Below are 16,915 nucleotides of genomic sequence, written 5' to 3' on the forward strand. Positions count from 1 at the left end.
TTGAAGCAGAGTACCTACTCTTAGTTCAAAACAGAACCCTGTCTTTTTAGCAAATGATGCACATTACGTTACTCACAGTAACAGTCAAAATTATACCATAAAATAATATTACCATATGCAGCATAATCTTGAATTTAAATGTCTAATCTGTGCAGTGTATCCATAGTGTATAGTAGGACACTTAGTTTTACTTCCTTTTTTAGTTGCACATGAACACAACACACTGCAGCGTGTTTGATAGTGATTACTGCGTTCAGAGCAATAAATGGAAAGTGAATGGATGCAAGGGATGAAAGTGGCATCCTCCCAGTTTAAATGGATGGAATATTGCAAACATTATTTTTCTGCTTTGGCCACGGTATTGAGGATAATTTTACTGAACCAGCAGAGCAAAAAACACTTGCACAATTGCTCCAAAAACTATTTTCCAATTTATAATGTTTTACTTTAAATTTAGTGATGGGTCTGAGGTGGGGGTCAACATAGTGCACATAAGGATGGGAGACAAATGATTGTGGTAGTATGAATGTCAGTGATCGTGGAAAAAAATGTCATTAATCATGAAAAAATGACACAAGGGGATAATGCGGGAGAAAGTTTTATGATGACTATAGTGTTGATAAAACATCATGAGCACTACATGGGCATATATTGGAGACAGACAGAGGCATACAATGATAATGTGTTACAGTAATCAATGTAAAATGTATACAAAGGGAAAGGGGAATGATTAAATGACAACGGGTTGGGATGGGTGAGGATATTTGTTTTTTTTTTTTTAGTTAGCAATCCATTCTTCCTAGTTTTGCAACTTTAAAATCATCAGATTGCATATCTCTTCTTATTTCTTTATAGGTTTCTTTCCAAATATAATGAACTTTGACATCATGCTTCAAAGGTGTACGTATCTCTCATTCAAAAATGTTTTTCTTCAAACATTTCTGACCTTAAAACTGAATAGGCCATAGTTCTCAAAGCCTACATTTTAGCTTTAAAGAAGTAAAGGAAAGATTGGAAACTTCAGATGATAAGAAAGCAATGCGATACAATGTTGAAGGTTACAATGTTGAAGGTTATGATTGGAATGAGTTGGAGAAAAAAAACACTCCCTTTGAAAAAGCAATGACACTTTTGCTTGAATATGTCAAGTTTCAATGTTTTTTTAAAGAACTAACACAACTACACAAAGAGGAAATAGTCAAAATGACTCCTAGTAACTATTGCGATATTTCTCTTTAGTGCATGTCAGGAAATAAATGCAAACACATTAAAAATGTATATGCACCATTTTGAATCCATTAACAGAAACTTACACATATTTTTGGTTATTTTCTTGTTGTCATAATGTAAAATAATGAGCAAAAAGTGTTGCTTTACGCCAAAAAAAATGTCAAAATGCAGCAAAATAGCATGTAAAAACTTCATCTATTATCCTATTCAAACCAAAAATTAAATAATCCCACTAATCACTTTTTTTAATGGATTGAAAGACTTTGCTCGTGTTGCTAGGAATTATTTTTAATTTTTGAAGTGGCGTGCCTGTGATCTGAACAGTGTTACATGCACTTTTGCCCCAATTTATTATCTTGCATTCCAGAAACATTCCGTATCTTCAACTCTTTTATACCATAACTATCAAAGACAATTTCAGAGGAAAGTAAACTAAGCTTAAAACCTATCTTGTGATTTTTTTTTTTATCTTTGGAGGTGTGTAACTCATTTACAGTGGCAAATAATAACATTGAACATAATGCAGGGTTTAAAATAAAAAGAACATAACATGATAACACTGACAGGTTGTTTTTTTGCAGCATTAATTTTCACAATATGGAAAGCTATTGCGGTCATAAATTCATAAATAATACATAAATGACAAAAAATGGATACATATACATTAAAATGATTGATAGTGACTATTTGCTGGTGGCATGAAAACATAGAAATATTAAGGAAAAGTACAAAGAAGGAAAAACAATCCTGAGACTTGAATTTTACAATGACAGAAGTGTCACAATCACTGTGTTTTTTTACATTTACTGCTTTTTTTCTTTTTTTCTTTGCCCTTTGGAAACAATACATTGTTATCGGTGGTAAGTAATAATGCTTTGAATGTGATAGACAATGATAAATATCCAATTTGGCTCTTTTCATCCAATCTGCTGTTACTTAAAATGAGTTTGTCATTAGAAATTGTACATTCTGTTTAAATTTAGAGGGCTTAAAGCAAATTAACAACCATTCCAGCCTTAAAAGTTCAAATTGATTGGACGTTTGTCATCATTAATGGCAGCCAAAGAGTTAAATTGTTGTTTATGGGTAATTTCCAAATATTTGTGTACTCTGAATTTGGTGATATGATGTAATTGTTAATGACAAATACTTCTGGTCTGCTATTATTCTTTCAATTGTGACAATAAATCAATTAATATTTAAATTCATTCAGTCATAGGAGTCTAATGTAATCATAGCAGTAAATAATAGATTTTGTCATATTTTTGGGGTCTATTTCACAAAGCAGTTTCAATAAATTTTGCAAATTCAGTTCCATAACAGCTGATCTAATCAACTCAAAGTATGTCATAGTACTATTAAAACATATTATCAATGGACCCTTGATGCAATTAATCATTTAATGGACTAATATGACAAAAAAGATCATGGAAAATGCCCAAATCAAACAAAATAAAGTAATTTCACCCTTTTAAATGTGAAAAAAATGAATATTTTTCAAAAGATTCTTATGCTGTTGCCAATCAATGAGAGGATGCGTTCCAGAAGAGTCTACTCCAAAAAGAAAATGAAGATTAAAGCAGTTATAGATGTAATATCTCAGTTCTGTCACCAACAATTTTCTATATTTTAGCTCACAGGTTAGCAAAGAGCCAAATGCACTCATCCAAAGAGCCACATGTGGCTCCTGAGCCATAGGTTCCCTACCCCTGAACTAGAAGAAGGTAGAGCCAAGTCCTGTAATTGGTCCTGGCATTGGTGGATAGCAGAAAGGATTTAGAAGGTATTATAATTGTATTTGAAGCCAAAAAAAATATATGGTATTGGTACAACACTATTTTTTGAGTTTAATTTAATTAAAAGTAATCTATCTTGATGAGCAGCAATCTTTGGGAAAGTAACTTTCAGTCTTAGGGAACTCTTGGTTTAATTCTACTCTGTTATTATTGTCTATGGTAGAGTATGGGTGAGTGATTTCCTAATGTTGGGATGGATTTTGTTGGGGATCTGAGGACTGAAAACAATCAACAAAAAGATTGGAAAAACAAGTACACACATGTAAACATATTGGGCAACATCATCCAAATAATCCTATTGACAATAAATAAAATAACTTTCATTGCCATCTCTAAATTGATTGAAAAGGCATTTCTTCTTCTACTATTGTGTCCTTCAATGGCTTATTATTAGCCATTATTTATTTTGTCTCCCTTTCTAATGTCTACATTTACTTTTTTTACTCTTTTTTGCTCCGAGACTCTAAATGTGGGTGTGCATTGTGAGTGGAAAATGGGGATTACGATCTAAACAGTGATCCACTATTTCTCCTTCCTTAAAGGCAATATGGTATCATAGCGTTAATCATTATAATTCAGAAATAATTGTGAGACTTATTAAAATCTCATACAATCCAAGAAAGATGCATCAGGGGGGGATGCGGGGGGGCTTGTTTTTGATATACAGATGTAAAACGTACATTAACTAGAAGCTTACATTATACCCCACTCCTTAAGATCCACCTTTGTGTGAATTAAAATGAGTTTGTGTCCAACCTATGCGAACTAGAAGGGTTGGCAGCAAATGAATTTGCGTGCATTCGATGCCATTTTTCCTAGTTTATGCGGATTGAGTGTCATTCACCATCAATGGCAGTTAATGAGTTAATCCAGCCTTATTCAGTAGTCTTTTTTTCCCTAAGTTTTGTTGTTTTGTTGCTCCATTGTATTAAACATTCCATTAGATCATGTGACCAATCAGGTTAGGTGAAAAGGGTAATGTTGAGGGCCATTCATGAGACGATAAATGAAAATGTCTTCTTGAGGTGCTCTGTGCATTAGACATTGATTAGAGGTTTGCAGCACAGTGTGAATGATGTGAAGCATCCAGTACGTTTTAGTGAGCAGATCATGTGCTTTTTTTCTTCTTCTTTCTTCCATTAGCAAGTGAAGTGTTTTTCTTGTGAGATTTTCAGGTAAAGTGGGATTTTTTAGGGAGGAAAATCTTGCCTTTGATTTGCGTTTAAGGACAGAGAAAAGATCAGCTCATCCACAGAGCCTTTCGTTAAATCTTCGTCCCTTTTCAATCCATCTTGAGGGACAAATAGCGTGTGTGTGTGCATGTAGGGGAGGGGAATTGGGGTGGGGGGGCATCTCGGAAAGTGGAGCTCTCCAGCTTCTTCAGCAAAGCATTCTTTTTTACGGGTGTCACTGCGTCCCATTGGATGTGGAGAGAAGTCTGGTCTTGTCTTTTCCTGACCCTTGCCTTTGTAAGATGTTGGCGCCATTACTACCCCCTCCACTCGCCGCTTCTACTGTACATTCCTTCTCGCACCGATCCGATCCGCTTTCAGAACGCTTAGAATTCTGACGTGAAGGTGTGCTAGGCTGGCGGGAAGGTTTGCCATTCTTCTCATCTGTAGTGTACATTGACATCAAAATTGAGAAATAACATAAGAACAAGTATGCAGTATCTATGTAATTAATTATTTTGCTCTTTAAAAACATTACTATGGGTATAGATTCAGGTGTTTTTTGTCCATTTACATACCAGCCAGTGCCTGCACAGAAGGCTGATCATGAGTACTAAGAAGCTGAGCTTGAATGGTTTCCACCACCCTCTTGAATCTGCGACTAGGACCTGAAACAAATATTCAGAGAAACATTAAATCAGCAAGGTTGAATTAAATAAAAGGCATTTTGCACCTTCCAATCAAATAAAGAAAATTTTAGGTATCTTTGAATTATTAAATTGACTGAATATTCTGCATGAGAAAATGTAATCAATCATTCAATATGGGTAGATTTGGCGCTGTCCATGGTGCTGAAAGATGAGCTTTCACAGCTAGTGCCCAGTTTCAACTATTTAGATGTCTAATGTTGTCAATGGTGGGCAAAGGGTTAAGTGTGAGGCAGTTTTTTTGTCACTTCTTGTTGATTTGGGACATTTCAGGGTCAGTTCTTGTTGTTTTTTTGCTGGTGAGTCTAGGGCAGTTTTGGTCACAACCAGTTCATTTCAGATCATTTCTGATTGGATTTTGGGGCACCTGCGTGTCTCTTTTCATAAATTTGGGGTCACTCTCTGATGGTTGGGGGACATTGTCGAGTCACTTTCTGTTTAATTTTAGGGGAACTTTGTAAAAAATAATGATTACTGTAGTGTACGGGGAAGTTTTATGGAATTTTGTTGCAATTTGACATTTTTCTTTTGTTTTCAGATAAAAACTGTGGTAGAGATAGCATTCAGCATATCTGAATTTCTTGCTTTTATGGACCAACTGTTTCCAATGTGATTTCTGTTCCCTCAACTATAAATAGATCAGTCTACCTGTTAAAAGAGTGAAGGTGACGCTGTATATGCCCACCGCTCTTCTGCCTTCCCTCTCTGCTCGTTCCCTTTCCAGCTCCCTGTCTCCTTCAGAGAAACCAATGTCGACCTGAAGAGCAAGACAGAGTTAACCTTTTTTTAACCAGAATACTTGCACACAATCTGATTTCAAAGCACTCAAACAAATGTGCAGTATTTTGAGACACATTTGTAAGATGGAAAGAAGAACAGGGGTGTATAAAAAAGAATAATACCTGGAACTTGACAGGTTTCTGGAAGACAGAGGGGCCACCAGAGGACTTGTACTCAGCCCGGAAACTGTTCTGAGATACTACACTGTGACCTAGAGAAGGGATCTGCAAATGCAGGAAAAAAAAACATTTTTTAATCACTCTTACCTTCCCTTTATAGGCCATTCATTCAACTCATCTGCCACCATTGATGACCATAGACGTTCAATCCAGTTAAAGTGGATTGGATGTCTAGCACTGTCAATGGCACTGACAGATTAACATTTTTTTTTACTGTGAAAATCTGGTTTTACTTACAGAGAGAAACGCATGAACAATATCAGCCTTAATTGAGCTGAGGGGTTTGTCTCGAATTAAAACAAAGATTTGCTCCTCTTTCTCCAGACTGATGAAATTTCCAAACCATGATCTTTTTGCCAGTCTGTAAAAAAAAAGTTACATTTCAAATATTTGATCATAGCCAAAAAATATATAGTATATAGTAGTATATCATCAATGTAGTTTTGAAAGAAAAAGGTAACATGGATATGTTCCTACTCTGGGCTGGACTCTGGAGTCAGACTGGACATGTCCTCTGATGTTGGGACTGCAAAATAGATGAAAAAAAGGATATAGTTCAGTGCAGAAAGAGATCATTCAAAAGTGAAAAATCCTTTATTATGGAGATAGGTAGATTGAAAAGGATTTAGTTGAGAAATTATACTAGTTAATCCAAATTTGCCATTGTTATTCAAATTGATTTTCCAAAACAAAACAACTTCATTCAGTCAAAGACCTGAAGTACAACTATCAAAATGTGTCTCACCTTGGAGTTTGCGGCGGTGGAACCGTGGCGAGCCCAACAGATTGTTTTTAAAAGAGTTGAGCCTTGTTCTCCAATGGGCGGAGCTAGAGGAGGCCAAACCGCCACTACTACCTGGGCTGGATGGTGGTGTCAATGACAGAGAAGCCCCTCCAGACCCATCCCCTCTGGGAGAAGAAGATGAGGAGGAAGAGGATGGAGGGGTAGTAGACGAAGGGTGTTGTATTTGGTGCACAGGTGTGCCCAACGGGGTAGGGAGAGGTGAGCCTTGTGGTGTGACCTGCGACACAGGAGGAGCGGTGGCAGAGGAGTTAGAGGATGAATGTGCATTTTTGGACTTGAAGATCGATGGTGAGGGGAAGTTGAAAAAGCGTGGGGTGGGCGAGAGGAGAGGAGAGGGGGATGGTGATGGAGTGCCCGGGGTCTGGAGAGGGAGGGACTTCATGGAGTTGAGATGGGGACGATCAGCGGGGCCTTTGGATGGCAGGGTCTGAGTTTTGGGGTCGGGCACCGGGCGGTTAGATCGAGCAGTGGTGCCACTTGTTGCTTTGGGGTCTTTAAAGGAGGGAGCTGATGCCACTTCTGATTGGTTGAAAGTGAAGACCGGGCTCTGACATGGTGTGGAGAGGTGAGAGAGGGACACAGAGAGCAATGGTCATGAAATGATGCAGGGATGAGATTTTTTTTTTTCAGAAGGCAGAAAGAATGATGGATTGCATTACTTGTCTTTAACTCTGCATTTAAATTAATGATGGACTTAATTATTTGCCTTGATAAAGATTGAAACGAGAATATTTACAGTTCCCTTTTTTCAATAAAATCAGATAGACTTTTCTAGTAAAATTCAGTTCAAAATATTTGAAAATTCTATATTTTTTATCATTAAATAAAAGAACATATACTGATTTTATTCAACAAAAGAATATATATTGAATTCATATCGATTCAAAAAATAATATTTAAATTTTCCACACTGTTCCTTTAATTGAAAAAATATATATATTTAATAATATTAAGATGAATTTGTTTTGAGGTCACAAGATTTTTAGACCAACTAAATGAATAGTTCCAAAAGGCACACACATTCAAGTGGATTGGGTGTCTTTCAGTGTATAAAGTAGGGAATGTGCTCACCAAAGCCAAGAAGAATAAAGAGATATGCTTACCCTGGGACTGCTGAGAGGACTAGAAGACAGACCTGTGGATGCTCCACTCACTGACCGCGACCTTTTGGAAAAGCATACAACAGCAATTTGGAAATGGGTCAAACCTATACCATAGAGTATATCAACTTTCTCAAGATCCACCTTTGGCTGTGTGCATTAGTGTCCAAGTTCCTGCGAGGTGGAGTAGGAGAGCCCTGTTCAGTAACACTGAGAACTTCCAGGCTCTTCCTCTCTGGTCTACAGCGTCCATGGCGAGTCAACATGGGCGAGTCCACACGCTTCCTAGGTGGGTCTTTGACCACAAATTGCAAGGTAAAATGAAAATTGGGCTTATAGCTAAATTGATAGGCCACCTATTTCATTTTTAGGGTGTGTAACTGTTATGTTTTACCAGCATCATTTCTAGGTGGCAAATCCTCATCCTCGTAGCTAGGATAGCGCTCCTTTCTGTCCAACAGAAGGTAGTAAATCATTTTTTCCTGGTTCTCTCTGCAAAAACAAAACAAAAAAAGCATTACAAGAAGACCAATGGTCCAAACAAGGCAAAACCAAATGCAATAAACGTTGAAAATTGCACACACTTTTGGATTAAAATACAAATTATACTGTCTTTTGTATTATGTTAACATATGTACACTAGAGTGTAAAATATATTTGCCTTATGTAGCTCTCAAAAGAATAAACAAATATGAAATTGATTATTTTAAATTGCTTTTGTATGCACAGCAAGAACTGTTATGTTATCCTGAAAGTGTTGTGTTTTATATAAATATATTTACTTACTCCTGGCTTGTAAGGTCACGTGTGAGTTTGACCCGATCCCGGAAACATCCTAACGAGTACATGCTTTCCAAGACATCAGGGTCCAGGTCAGTCAATGATAAGACCCTTGTCACACACACACGACGAGGTGGGGGCTGTTCAGGGCACGGTTCATTGCGACCACTCCTGGAAGGTCAAAAAAAAGGGAAATCATTCTACCATTTCAAGTTAAAAAGCAGTTAAAATTTTTAGATGAGATATACTTACTGGTACCAGGCGTGGGTCTGTATTGCTTCTAGCTGTAATCAGTAAAAATAGAGATGTATATGTCAATATTCTCTTCCATTTTCTAAGTTCCATGTCCAGTGTGTGGTTAAGTCATTATGGGTTACTATGATAACATTATCCTGATTTAATGCTACCAATAAAATGTGGGCAGGCATCGGAAAATCATAACCATCTTGGGCTCCATCAAAAATCACCTTTATTTGCAGTAATTCGAAAAACTAATGAATTAATTTATGCTCTTATATTTTGATGTTTGAGTTACAACTTGTTGAGTGATGGGTAGCCATTTAGGCAAAATGAAATGTGATACTCATTCGTGCTTGATCATGTGACCTCATAAACGAACTGTTTTTCCGGAATGAGAGAGTGCTCCTGACCACACGACTAAGGAACTTCACCATAAAAATACAATTTGCTTCTTGCATGCTTTCTGTAATTAGTTTGAGAGGAATCTAATATTATAGACCTAACACTGGCAACTAATGAATGAATCTCCAACAAGTACTAATTTAAATTCACAGAAAAAGGAAAGAAACCATTTCTATCATTCTAGATTTCTATCATTGTCAATGGCACTGAATTATTCAATTACATAAGTGTGTGGTTTCTTCTGGTGTGTGCATTTTAACCACCAGAGGACAGTGTAATAAAGACAGTAGTTCTTTTAAGGGACACTCACAAATTCTCAGTCAGTTGCAGTAATATTTGTTTTTTTAAAACCTTGCTTTGGTAAAGTTAAGTGGTTGCTTAAAACATAATAGTTATTTCTAATATTTGCATGATTTGTGTGACAAATAAACTCCAAATCAGGTTGTAAATATGCATCTTAAATCCAGTACTTTAAGAATTTTTCTGACCTAATTTCTGGCTCCATTAATACAAAGTTCATCAGATGAATGCAATGTTTTGATTACTAAATCTGCAAGCCATGGTAACAATGTCTACTGATAAGAGAAAATCTTTAGCTATATATTTCTGTTTTAGGGGATCTTTTGTTCTACTGTAATCCACTTCATTCCTTGTAATGAAATCATGATTTTTTTTACATATATGAACATGCATTATATATTTAATTTGCAGCTATAGTCAATATAATGCAACTATATTTAGCCCTCTATTTTGCCTTCGCCTAAACAAATTTCAACACCTGGCCTGTTGTGCTATTTAAAGCAATGGCTAACTACTCACAGGGATCCTAAAAAGGGAATGTTTGTCTACTTTTCTACTTTTTGTCTCATCTGAGCATCTGTTTTTAAAAGCACTCAACAAAGCACAGAAGAAAATATGTCTGAGTCTTTTAATTATATGCTAGGGATTGTTGTTTAACTCAAGTTTTTATATCTACTATAAAAATTAAGTAGATAAAATATTCTTTGCAAATTGCCCTGCACAAGAATGTGTAACTTACCGTGAGGCGCTTGTCAGGGTTGACTTCTATCATCCCTTTTAGCAATGATTGACAGTCAGGTGGTATGAAGTGTGGCATATGGAATACTCCACTTTTCACCTTTTCAAGAAGCTGCCGTAGGTTGTCATGGTCAAACGGCAAGGCACCCTGAAAAGAAATACATTTTAGAAATTTGTCCAAAAAACAACAACAAAACAATAACAAAAACAACACCAGTGTGCACTACTTTCCCATCATAGTGAATGGGTGTCTATCACCATCAATGGCAGCCAATCAGTTGAGAGTGTGAAAAATAATAAGATTAAAAATACATCAAATTTGATAATATACTTACTACAAGAAGTGCAAATAGGATGACCCCACAACTCCACACATCTGCCCTTCGCCCATCATACTTCTCCCCCTAGGACAAATTATTGTTAAACATACAAATAATAAAACTTGGATATACATGTCTCACATGCACACCCACTCACCCTTATTACTTCAGGGCAAGCATAATGTGGAGATCTGTAATGAAAACGAGACAATGTTTTCAAACACATTTGTTGTTAAGGTTTTTTTTTCAAATACATATCTGTCTTTGTATATATTCATACCCAATACATTGTGGAAGAAGTTCAATGCAAAATATTGTGACCTGACTTACCCACAACTAGTTTCTAGCAGACTGTCCCCAACCTGTAGTGAGGCCATACCAAAATCTGCTATCCTTATATTATTCTTCTCATCCAGGAGAAGATTCTCAGGTTTCAAGTCTCTGTGGCTATACATGCAAAATGGACACACATTAAAAAAAAAAAATCCCAGTCAAAACAGTTTGCACCCAATATGCTCATTTTAAAAATGGAATTAATTAGATTACTAAAAAGAAAGCATGTATTTTCTTTTTATTCATATTTTCCTAACTTACAATTTTATTTTCTCATTAAAGAAGCATCTAAAAATATGAAATAATAATTATATTTGAGACCCGGCATCCACATACCTGAACATAACATTATGTTGACATCACTTGAATACCAAATGTTAATATTTTGTATACAAGTGATGTCAATATAATGAGATGTTCAAGTCTATGGAGTTCACGTTGCCTTTTACAGTTCAGCCTTTGCAAGATGACTTGTATTATTTTAAGTGTGTGAAACTAATATTAAGCTACAATATGGTAAAGGTGTTTTTAACTGTAGAACACTGACCATATGGAGTAACTGTGGCAGAAATCCAGAGCGGAGATGATCTGTCTGAAAAACTTCCTGGCCTCTTTGGGGGTCAACCTGCCCTTTTTTACCAGGTAGTCAAATAGCTCTCCACCAGACACATGCTCCAATACCAGGTAGCTGGCAGGACAACACATAGATAAAAGCCAAGAATATGAAAGCTGGTGAGGATAAAATAGTGCCTTTGGAACGAGAAATAAATCCTAAAAATACACCACTATTAACTCCATCATTGCCAATGCCAATGACATTTCAATTCCAAGCAGAGGGATGAAACAGACCCTGTGATTGGACGTTTGTATTAGTCCATGGCATTGGAAGAGTTAATGCAACCTCATTCTGTTTTATGAACTGAATAGCGTTTTAGTTCAGATTCATTCAGAGATACTCACAGATATTTGTTATTTTCATAGACATCATGCAGCTTCAGAACATGAGGATGCTCAATTAGTTTCAGAATTGCAATTTCTCTCTCCACCTGCAGTAACAGATGGAGGGAGATGGGAAGAGCAGGATAGTGGAGAAAGATAGAGAAAGGGATGTTAGAATTATTAATTAGGCAGGAACACGTGTAAATATAGTGGAAAATAGATAGTCAGCAGATGTGGTCGACGTCATTAAAGGTTTTGCCTTTTAAGCCAGAAAACAATGGGAAAAAAAGAAGTAGAATGCAAAAGAGGATTAGTCAAATAGATAGTTGTGTTGGGAATGTTTCATAATAATTTGAGAATCTGTTCAGCAATGTGCACTATGTTGACAAAATGCATGAAATCACCTGGCAGCAGGTTAAAATGAATGGCATACACAAAACCGGATTTTTAAATGTGTAGTCAATCTTTAAAATGCTCTTGTAGTTTCTTATATGTATGTTGTAAAGATAAAATACGAGCACTAAGGTTGGAAGCTCCACTTTTCTCTAACCGGTGCATTGACACACATTAAGTTGTGGTTTATGTTAACCTCCAATCTTAAGTAACAGGCCATCCAAATTCATTCAAACTGGGAGAAGTGGCTATAAATGCTCATGTTTTAATCTAGTTAGTGAAAAAAAAGAGATTTTATTTGATGCCCATATCACCTAAACCTAACTCCATGTAAACAAATTAGAATCTGCAATTTAGAAGGCTATATTTGTAGTATAACTGCAAAACTATCTACTAGTAGATGTGCTATATGCAATTTAACAGAGTAGTCAATTGGCATATTTCCAACAAATTATAAACTCGCAGACAGGACCAGACTTGAGATGTACTGCATGAAAAGCAGTTAACAACCTGAAACCATGAAGATGAAATTATTCCTATTTCACTTTATTACATTACTAGAATATGATACTGTGTTTATTTCCCCCAAGTTTGAAAAGCAGAAACAAATCATTTAGAAAATTGAGAATGGTGTGTTATGGCATCTAAGTAGTTAAACAAATGCTCAATTAGGTTATCTTCACTGATCTGTATACAAAAATAGTCCTACACACAGATTGACAGAGTTATTACAGTATGTGGTTTTGTGGATAGCCACTGTAACGACATTTAAAATAAAGTACCTTCATGAGAACTGATTCTGACAGTTTTTCTCTGTTGACAATCTTTATGGCCACTTTCTGTCCAGTCATACAGTGGACACCTAACTTCACCAGTCCTGAAACACAGAGAAATACACAATTAAAGAACAACATGGTGACTAATCCTAGCAACAACAACAAAAAAACATTCAGTCATTAAAACTAAATGGTAAGTGTGTGGTTGAACCTCAAGATGGTTGATGAACTCAACTGAAAATGAAAATACTTACAGAAAAAGTCTAAATCAGAGGTCTCCAAGCCATTCCAAAAAGACATAAGTGTAATCAAGTTCTGTTAGTTTTAGCAGAAACCTCATTGGTTAACCTGTCAGTGCTGGATCGGTTGGAACAAAAACAAGGACCACCAGGCCCCTTAAAGACCGACTTGATCGGAACAAAAACAAGGACCACCAGGCCCCTTAAAGACCGACTTGATCAGACTCACACTTTTTTGTTCCAAGATCTACTTTTCAATGGGCCAACTTCCCATGATCTACTTTGTTGTTAAGGTTAGAATTCAGACATTTGTGGAAAGGTATCCCACATGACTTATTGCAGGAGTGCTCAAAATTTCAACTTTTCAAGGAGTTAACCTTCCACTGACAAAGCTCAGCAATTCTGTAATGATATACATCACATTAGACTCTATCAACATGTATGGGAGTGGCACGGAATGAAAATCCACTTTCAATTCATGCTAATGCTGGGGTGGGCAAACTATTGCACAAAAAAAGGCCACTGTTGGTGCATGTTTTCATTCCAACCCATCAAGAGGACAACTTTTCACCAATCTGGTGTCCTACCATTGCAATCAGTGGATTGCAGTCAGGTGGCTCTTGTTTTCTGCAGAAATCTCATTGGTCAAAGTGTATGTGCTGGATTGGTTGCAACAAAAACCTGCACCCATAGCTGCCCCCTAGGACTGGTTTGGCCATGCACCCTTGTGCTAAACTAGACATTTAAAATTCATAAGAGTCTAGCTAAGGAAATTAGACAGAGGGGAAGGATCAAAATGTTATTGTCGTGCGATCTACCAACATGATAAACACTGCCGCAAAGTCAGTGAACATGATGAATGACTACCGTATTAGAGCCAATTCAGTTTAACCTTTTAAAAAATCATCATTGAACTCATTGGAAGTCATTGTAGATGCTAGAAGTCCATTTTTTTTTACTAGGAGCGTCTGGCAGGAAATATACTGAATGTTTATTCATCATTTATTTAAACTTTAGATTGTTATTAGGGGTATAATGAGAGTGAATTACTCATATTATACTTGGATTCATTTAACTGCATTTGGACTGGGAAGAGGCCAATGAACATTAGTTCCTTCGCCCCTCCCGGCCAATTGAAAGATGAGCATTAGTTCTTAGTACTAGCATTTCAAATAAATTGGACGTCTATAGTTGTCAATGGCAGGCAATGTTATGGAGCTATACCCAAAGTCCAGCCCTATTAGTATTCATGTTAATTTAGTTTGATTGAACATTTCATCTAAGTTTACTTGTATTCAACCATCAAAAATGTAAAATTATGATTATTACAATAAATAATACTAAAATAATATTCTCCTAACCCAAATTTTTTATTAAATGAACAAAAAACGAGTCACTTGTCCTTTAAAGGGTTAATAAAGCACCAGCCCCGATAAAACAGCAACATTATTCAACATTATATTGGTGAACCTAATGCAATGACTTATCCTAACAAGAAAGTAATCAAGTGCCATATGAAAACATTATCAAATGAAAACTAAAGAGAAATGTGCTTCCTACCAGTCTGCCCCTTCCCGAGGGTCTTCTCCAGCCGGTAAGGCCCCACATACTGGTTGGACTGGCCCAGATCCTTGCTACTCATCTTCCCCGACATTGCAGGCAAATTCCAATTGGGATCCGGACAATCAGGAGAGCCTTGAGTCCGATTCCCCTCGCAATGCAGCAAGGCTCATCCCACGAGACTTTGGCGTCTGAGGTGGTCGTGATCTGACGCCGGGCCCTCCTGCAGGCTACTCCCATTCACTTGTTCGTCGTAGAAGCCTCCGAGAGCTTCACCCCACTCCCCTACCCCGATGTAAAAAAAAATAAAGGAACAATAATCTCTCAAAAAACTACTCGCTAAAGTATGGATCCATGCTGGGTTTTCACCGGGGGGCGGTCGTTTTTTTACGTCGGAAAAACGTGGGGATCAGATCAGAGGAGGATGACGTGACAGTGGAGCTTGCTTGGAAAAATAGGAATAGCCATTCCACTCCCTGTTCTAGAATAAATGAGCTGACTGCTTATTTTTTTAGTGCAAGCGTTTCTGATCTTACTCAGACTACATCGGGAAGACTAACGAGATTGATTTCTGCAAGTGCAGAGTCTCAAATATCCCAAGTCAGAACGTCTCAATCCATGACCGGATCGATTTGCAGGGACCCCCCACGTCCCCCGCATCTATCCTAATGTCAAAAATACATTTCTTGTTCCTTCCCGATGGCTTTTCTTTCTTCAGCCTTGATATCCTCGTTCGGTGTTAGTCCAGATAATCGTCTATTATCGCAGTGGCAGCAGCAGCAGCAGCATCCAGAATGGCTTTTCCAATATCCGGTACACACTTTGGCTCACCCCCTCCTCGGTCCTGCATCAGGAAATAGAGGAAGAAGGGATGGGCGGGGGTGGGGGTGGTGGTGGTCGTCAAAGATTTGCAAACCCAGCCCGCTTCCGTCCAGAGATATCTTCTATTTGGGTCAGGAGAACCGGCAAAAGTGCTGATCCAGGAAGCATCCTCGCCTCAGATGGCCTGCTAGACAGTGCGAAGACCCTCCCTTGTTTCAACCATGCTCGATAGGATCGCCCCCTTTATCACCAGATACAAAATAAGAGCACTGGCAGGCAGAAAAAATCGGGGTGAAATGTCGTTTCAGAAGTTGCACATCCTGGACGGGATGGGCTTCATTTAGGACTCTGCAGGTCCGGAACGTTCCCTTCTCTTTAATCCACCTCCCCTCCTGCTTGCCTGCTTTCGTCTATTCATCCAATACGGTCAGCATCAGCATCCGGGTTCCGCTTTTCTCTCCCCTCCCTCCCTTCAAATCCCCTCCCTCCCCTCTTTCCCCTCCTCCATCACTCACTACATGGCTCTCTTTCTCTTTTATTTTCAACCAGCAAAGTTGCAACCAATACCATGCACTGCTGCTAAAACCAAATGAATTCATTATTCTGGACTGCTTATCCTCACAAGGCTCGCAGGGGGTGCTGGAGCCTATCCCAGCTAACTATGGGTACCTAAATCACAGGGGCATAAGAAGATGGACAACCATTCACGCTTAGGAGCCATTTTGAGTGTTCAAACCGGCCTACCTCGCATGTTTTGGGGATGTGGGAAGAAACTGGGGTACCAGGGGAAAACCCACGCAAGCTCAGGGAGAACATGCAAACTCCGCAGTCGAACATTCTATCCCAGAACTGTGAGGCCGGCGTCTTAACCACTTGGCCACCCTACAACAAAATGAGAATACCAAAAAAGATGGGTATAAAAACAGCAAATTGTGAAATTAAACAACAGTGCAACAGCAAGTGAAATCAGATAGGTACTGTGTGGGGTACGCCATTGTGTGGGGTAAAAAAAATGGGGAAAAAAGACCTGTAAGACAAGTTTGTCATGAATAACTTTGCAACATAGTTTCAAGAATAGATTTTTTGCTCTGAGTGGTATTACTGCTGTAATTGAGATTCACATTGTGGTATCTGCCCGCTGGTTTGCAAATCTTAATCCTTTATAATCTTTAATCTCCTGATGCCATCAAATTTCTGTATTGTAGATTACCCAACACTGTTATGTGTGGTTCTTAAATGTATGTCAGGACAAGTGACTATTGTAGTTCATTCTGAAAAAAAAAACCCATAAAATAAGCATATAA

At 37.7% G+C, this 16,915-nt stretch overlaps 1 protein-coding gene across 5 annotated transcripts; it reads right to left on the reverse strand.

Moving 5' to 3' along the window:
• Positions 1 to 582: 582 nt before the first annotated feature.
• Positions 583 to 16,497, reverse strand: LOC144208376 (serine/threonine-protein kinase BRSK1-like). Of its 5 annotated transcripts, none has more exons than XM_077734187.1 (20): positions 16,356 to 16,497; positions 12,997 to 13,091; positions 11,843 to 11,928; positions 11,430 to 11,570; positions 10,880 to 10,996; positions 10,707 to 10,740; positions 10,565 to 10,633; positions 10,231 to 10,377; positions 8,802 to 8,833; positions 8,556 to 8,720; positions 8,164 to 8,261; positions 7,914 to 8,064; positions 7,773 to 7,833; positions 6,610 to 7,216; positions 6,342 to 6,390; positions 6,102 to 6,225; positions 5,808 to 5,909; positions 5,554 to 5,662; positions 4,777 to 4,866; positions 583 to 4,642 (listed from the first exon to the last, which is right to left on the reverse strand). In XM_077734187.1, exons 1-20 carry the CDS (start codon positions 16,360 to 16,362, stop codon positions 4,434 to 4,436), a joined length of 2,493 nt encoding a protein of 830 aa, XP_077590313.1. In that variant the 5' UTR covers positions 16,363 to 16,497; the 3' UTR covers positions 583 to 4,433. The 5 variants fall into 5 exon arrangements, with proteins under 5 accessions (XP_077590313.1, XP_077590312.1, XP_077590315.1 ...); XM_077734186.1 differs by lacking the exon at positions 16,356 to 16,497 and adding an exon at positions 14,790 to 16,056; XM_077734189.1 differs by lacking the exon at positions 16,356 to 16,497 and adding an exon at positions 14,790 to 16,054 and having other exon boundaries at positions 6,610 to 6,886.
• Positions 16,498 to 16,915: the final 418 nt, after the last annotated feature.

This window comes from Stigmatopora nigra, chromosome 15 (assembly GCF_051989575.1).
Source record: "Stigmatopora nigra isolate UIUO_SnigA chromosome 15, RoL_Snig_1.1, whole genome shotgun sequence".
Lineage (NCBI taxonomy): Eukaryota > Metazoa > Chordata > Actinopteri > Syngnathiformes > Syngnathidae > Stigmatopora > Stigmatopora nigra.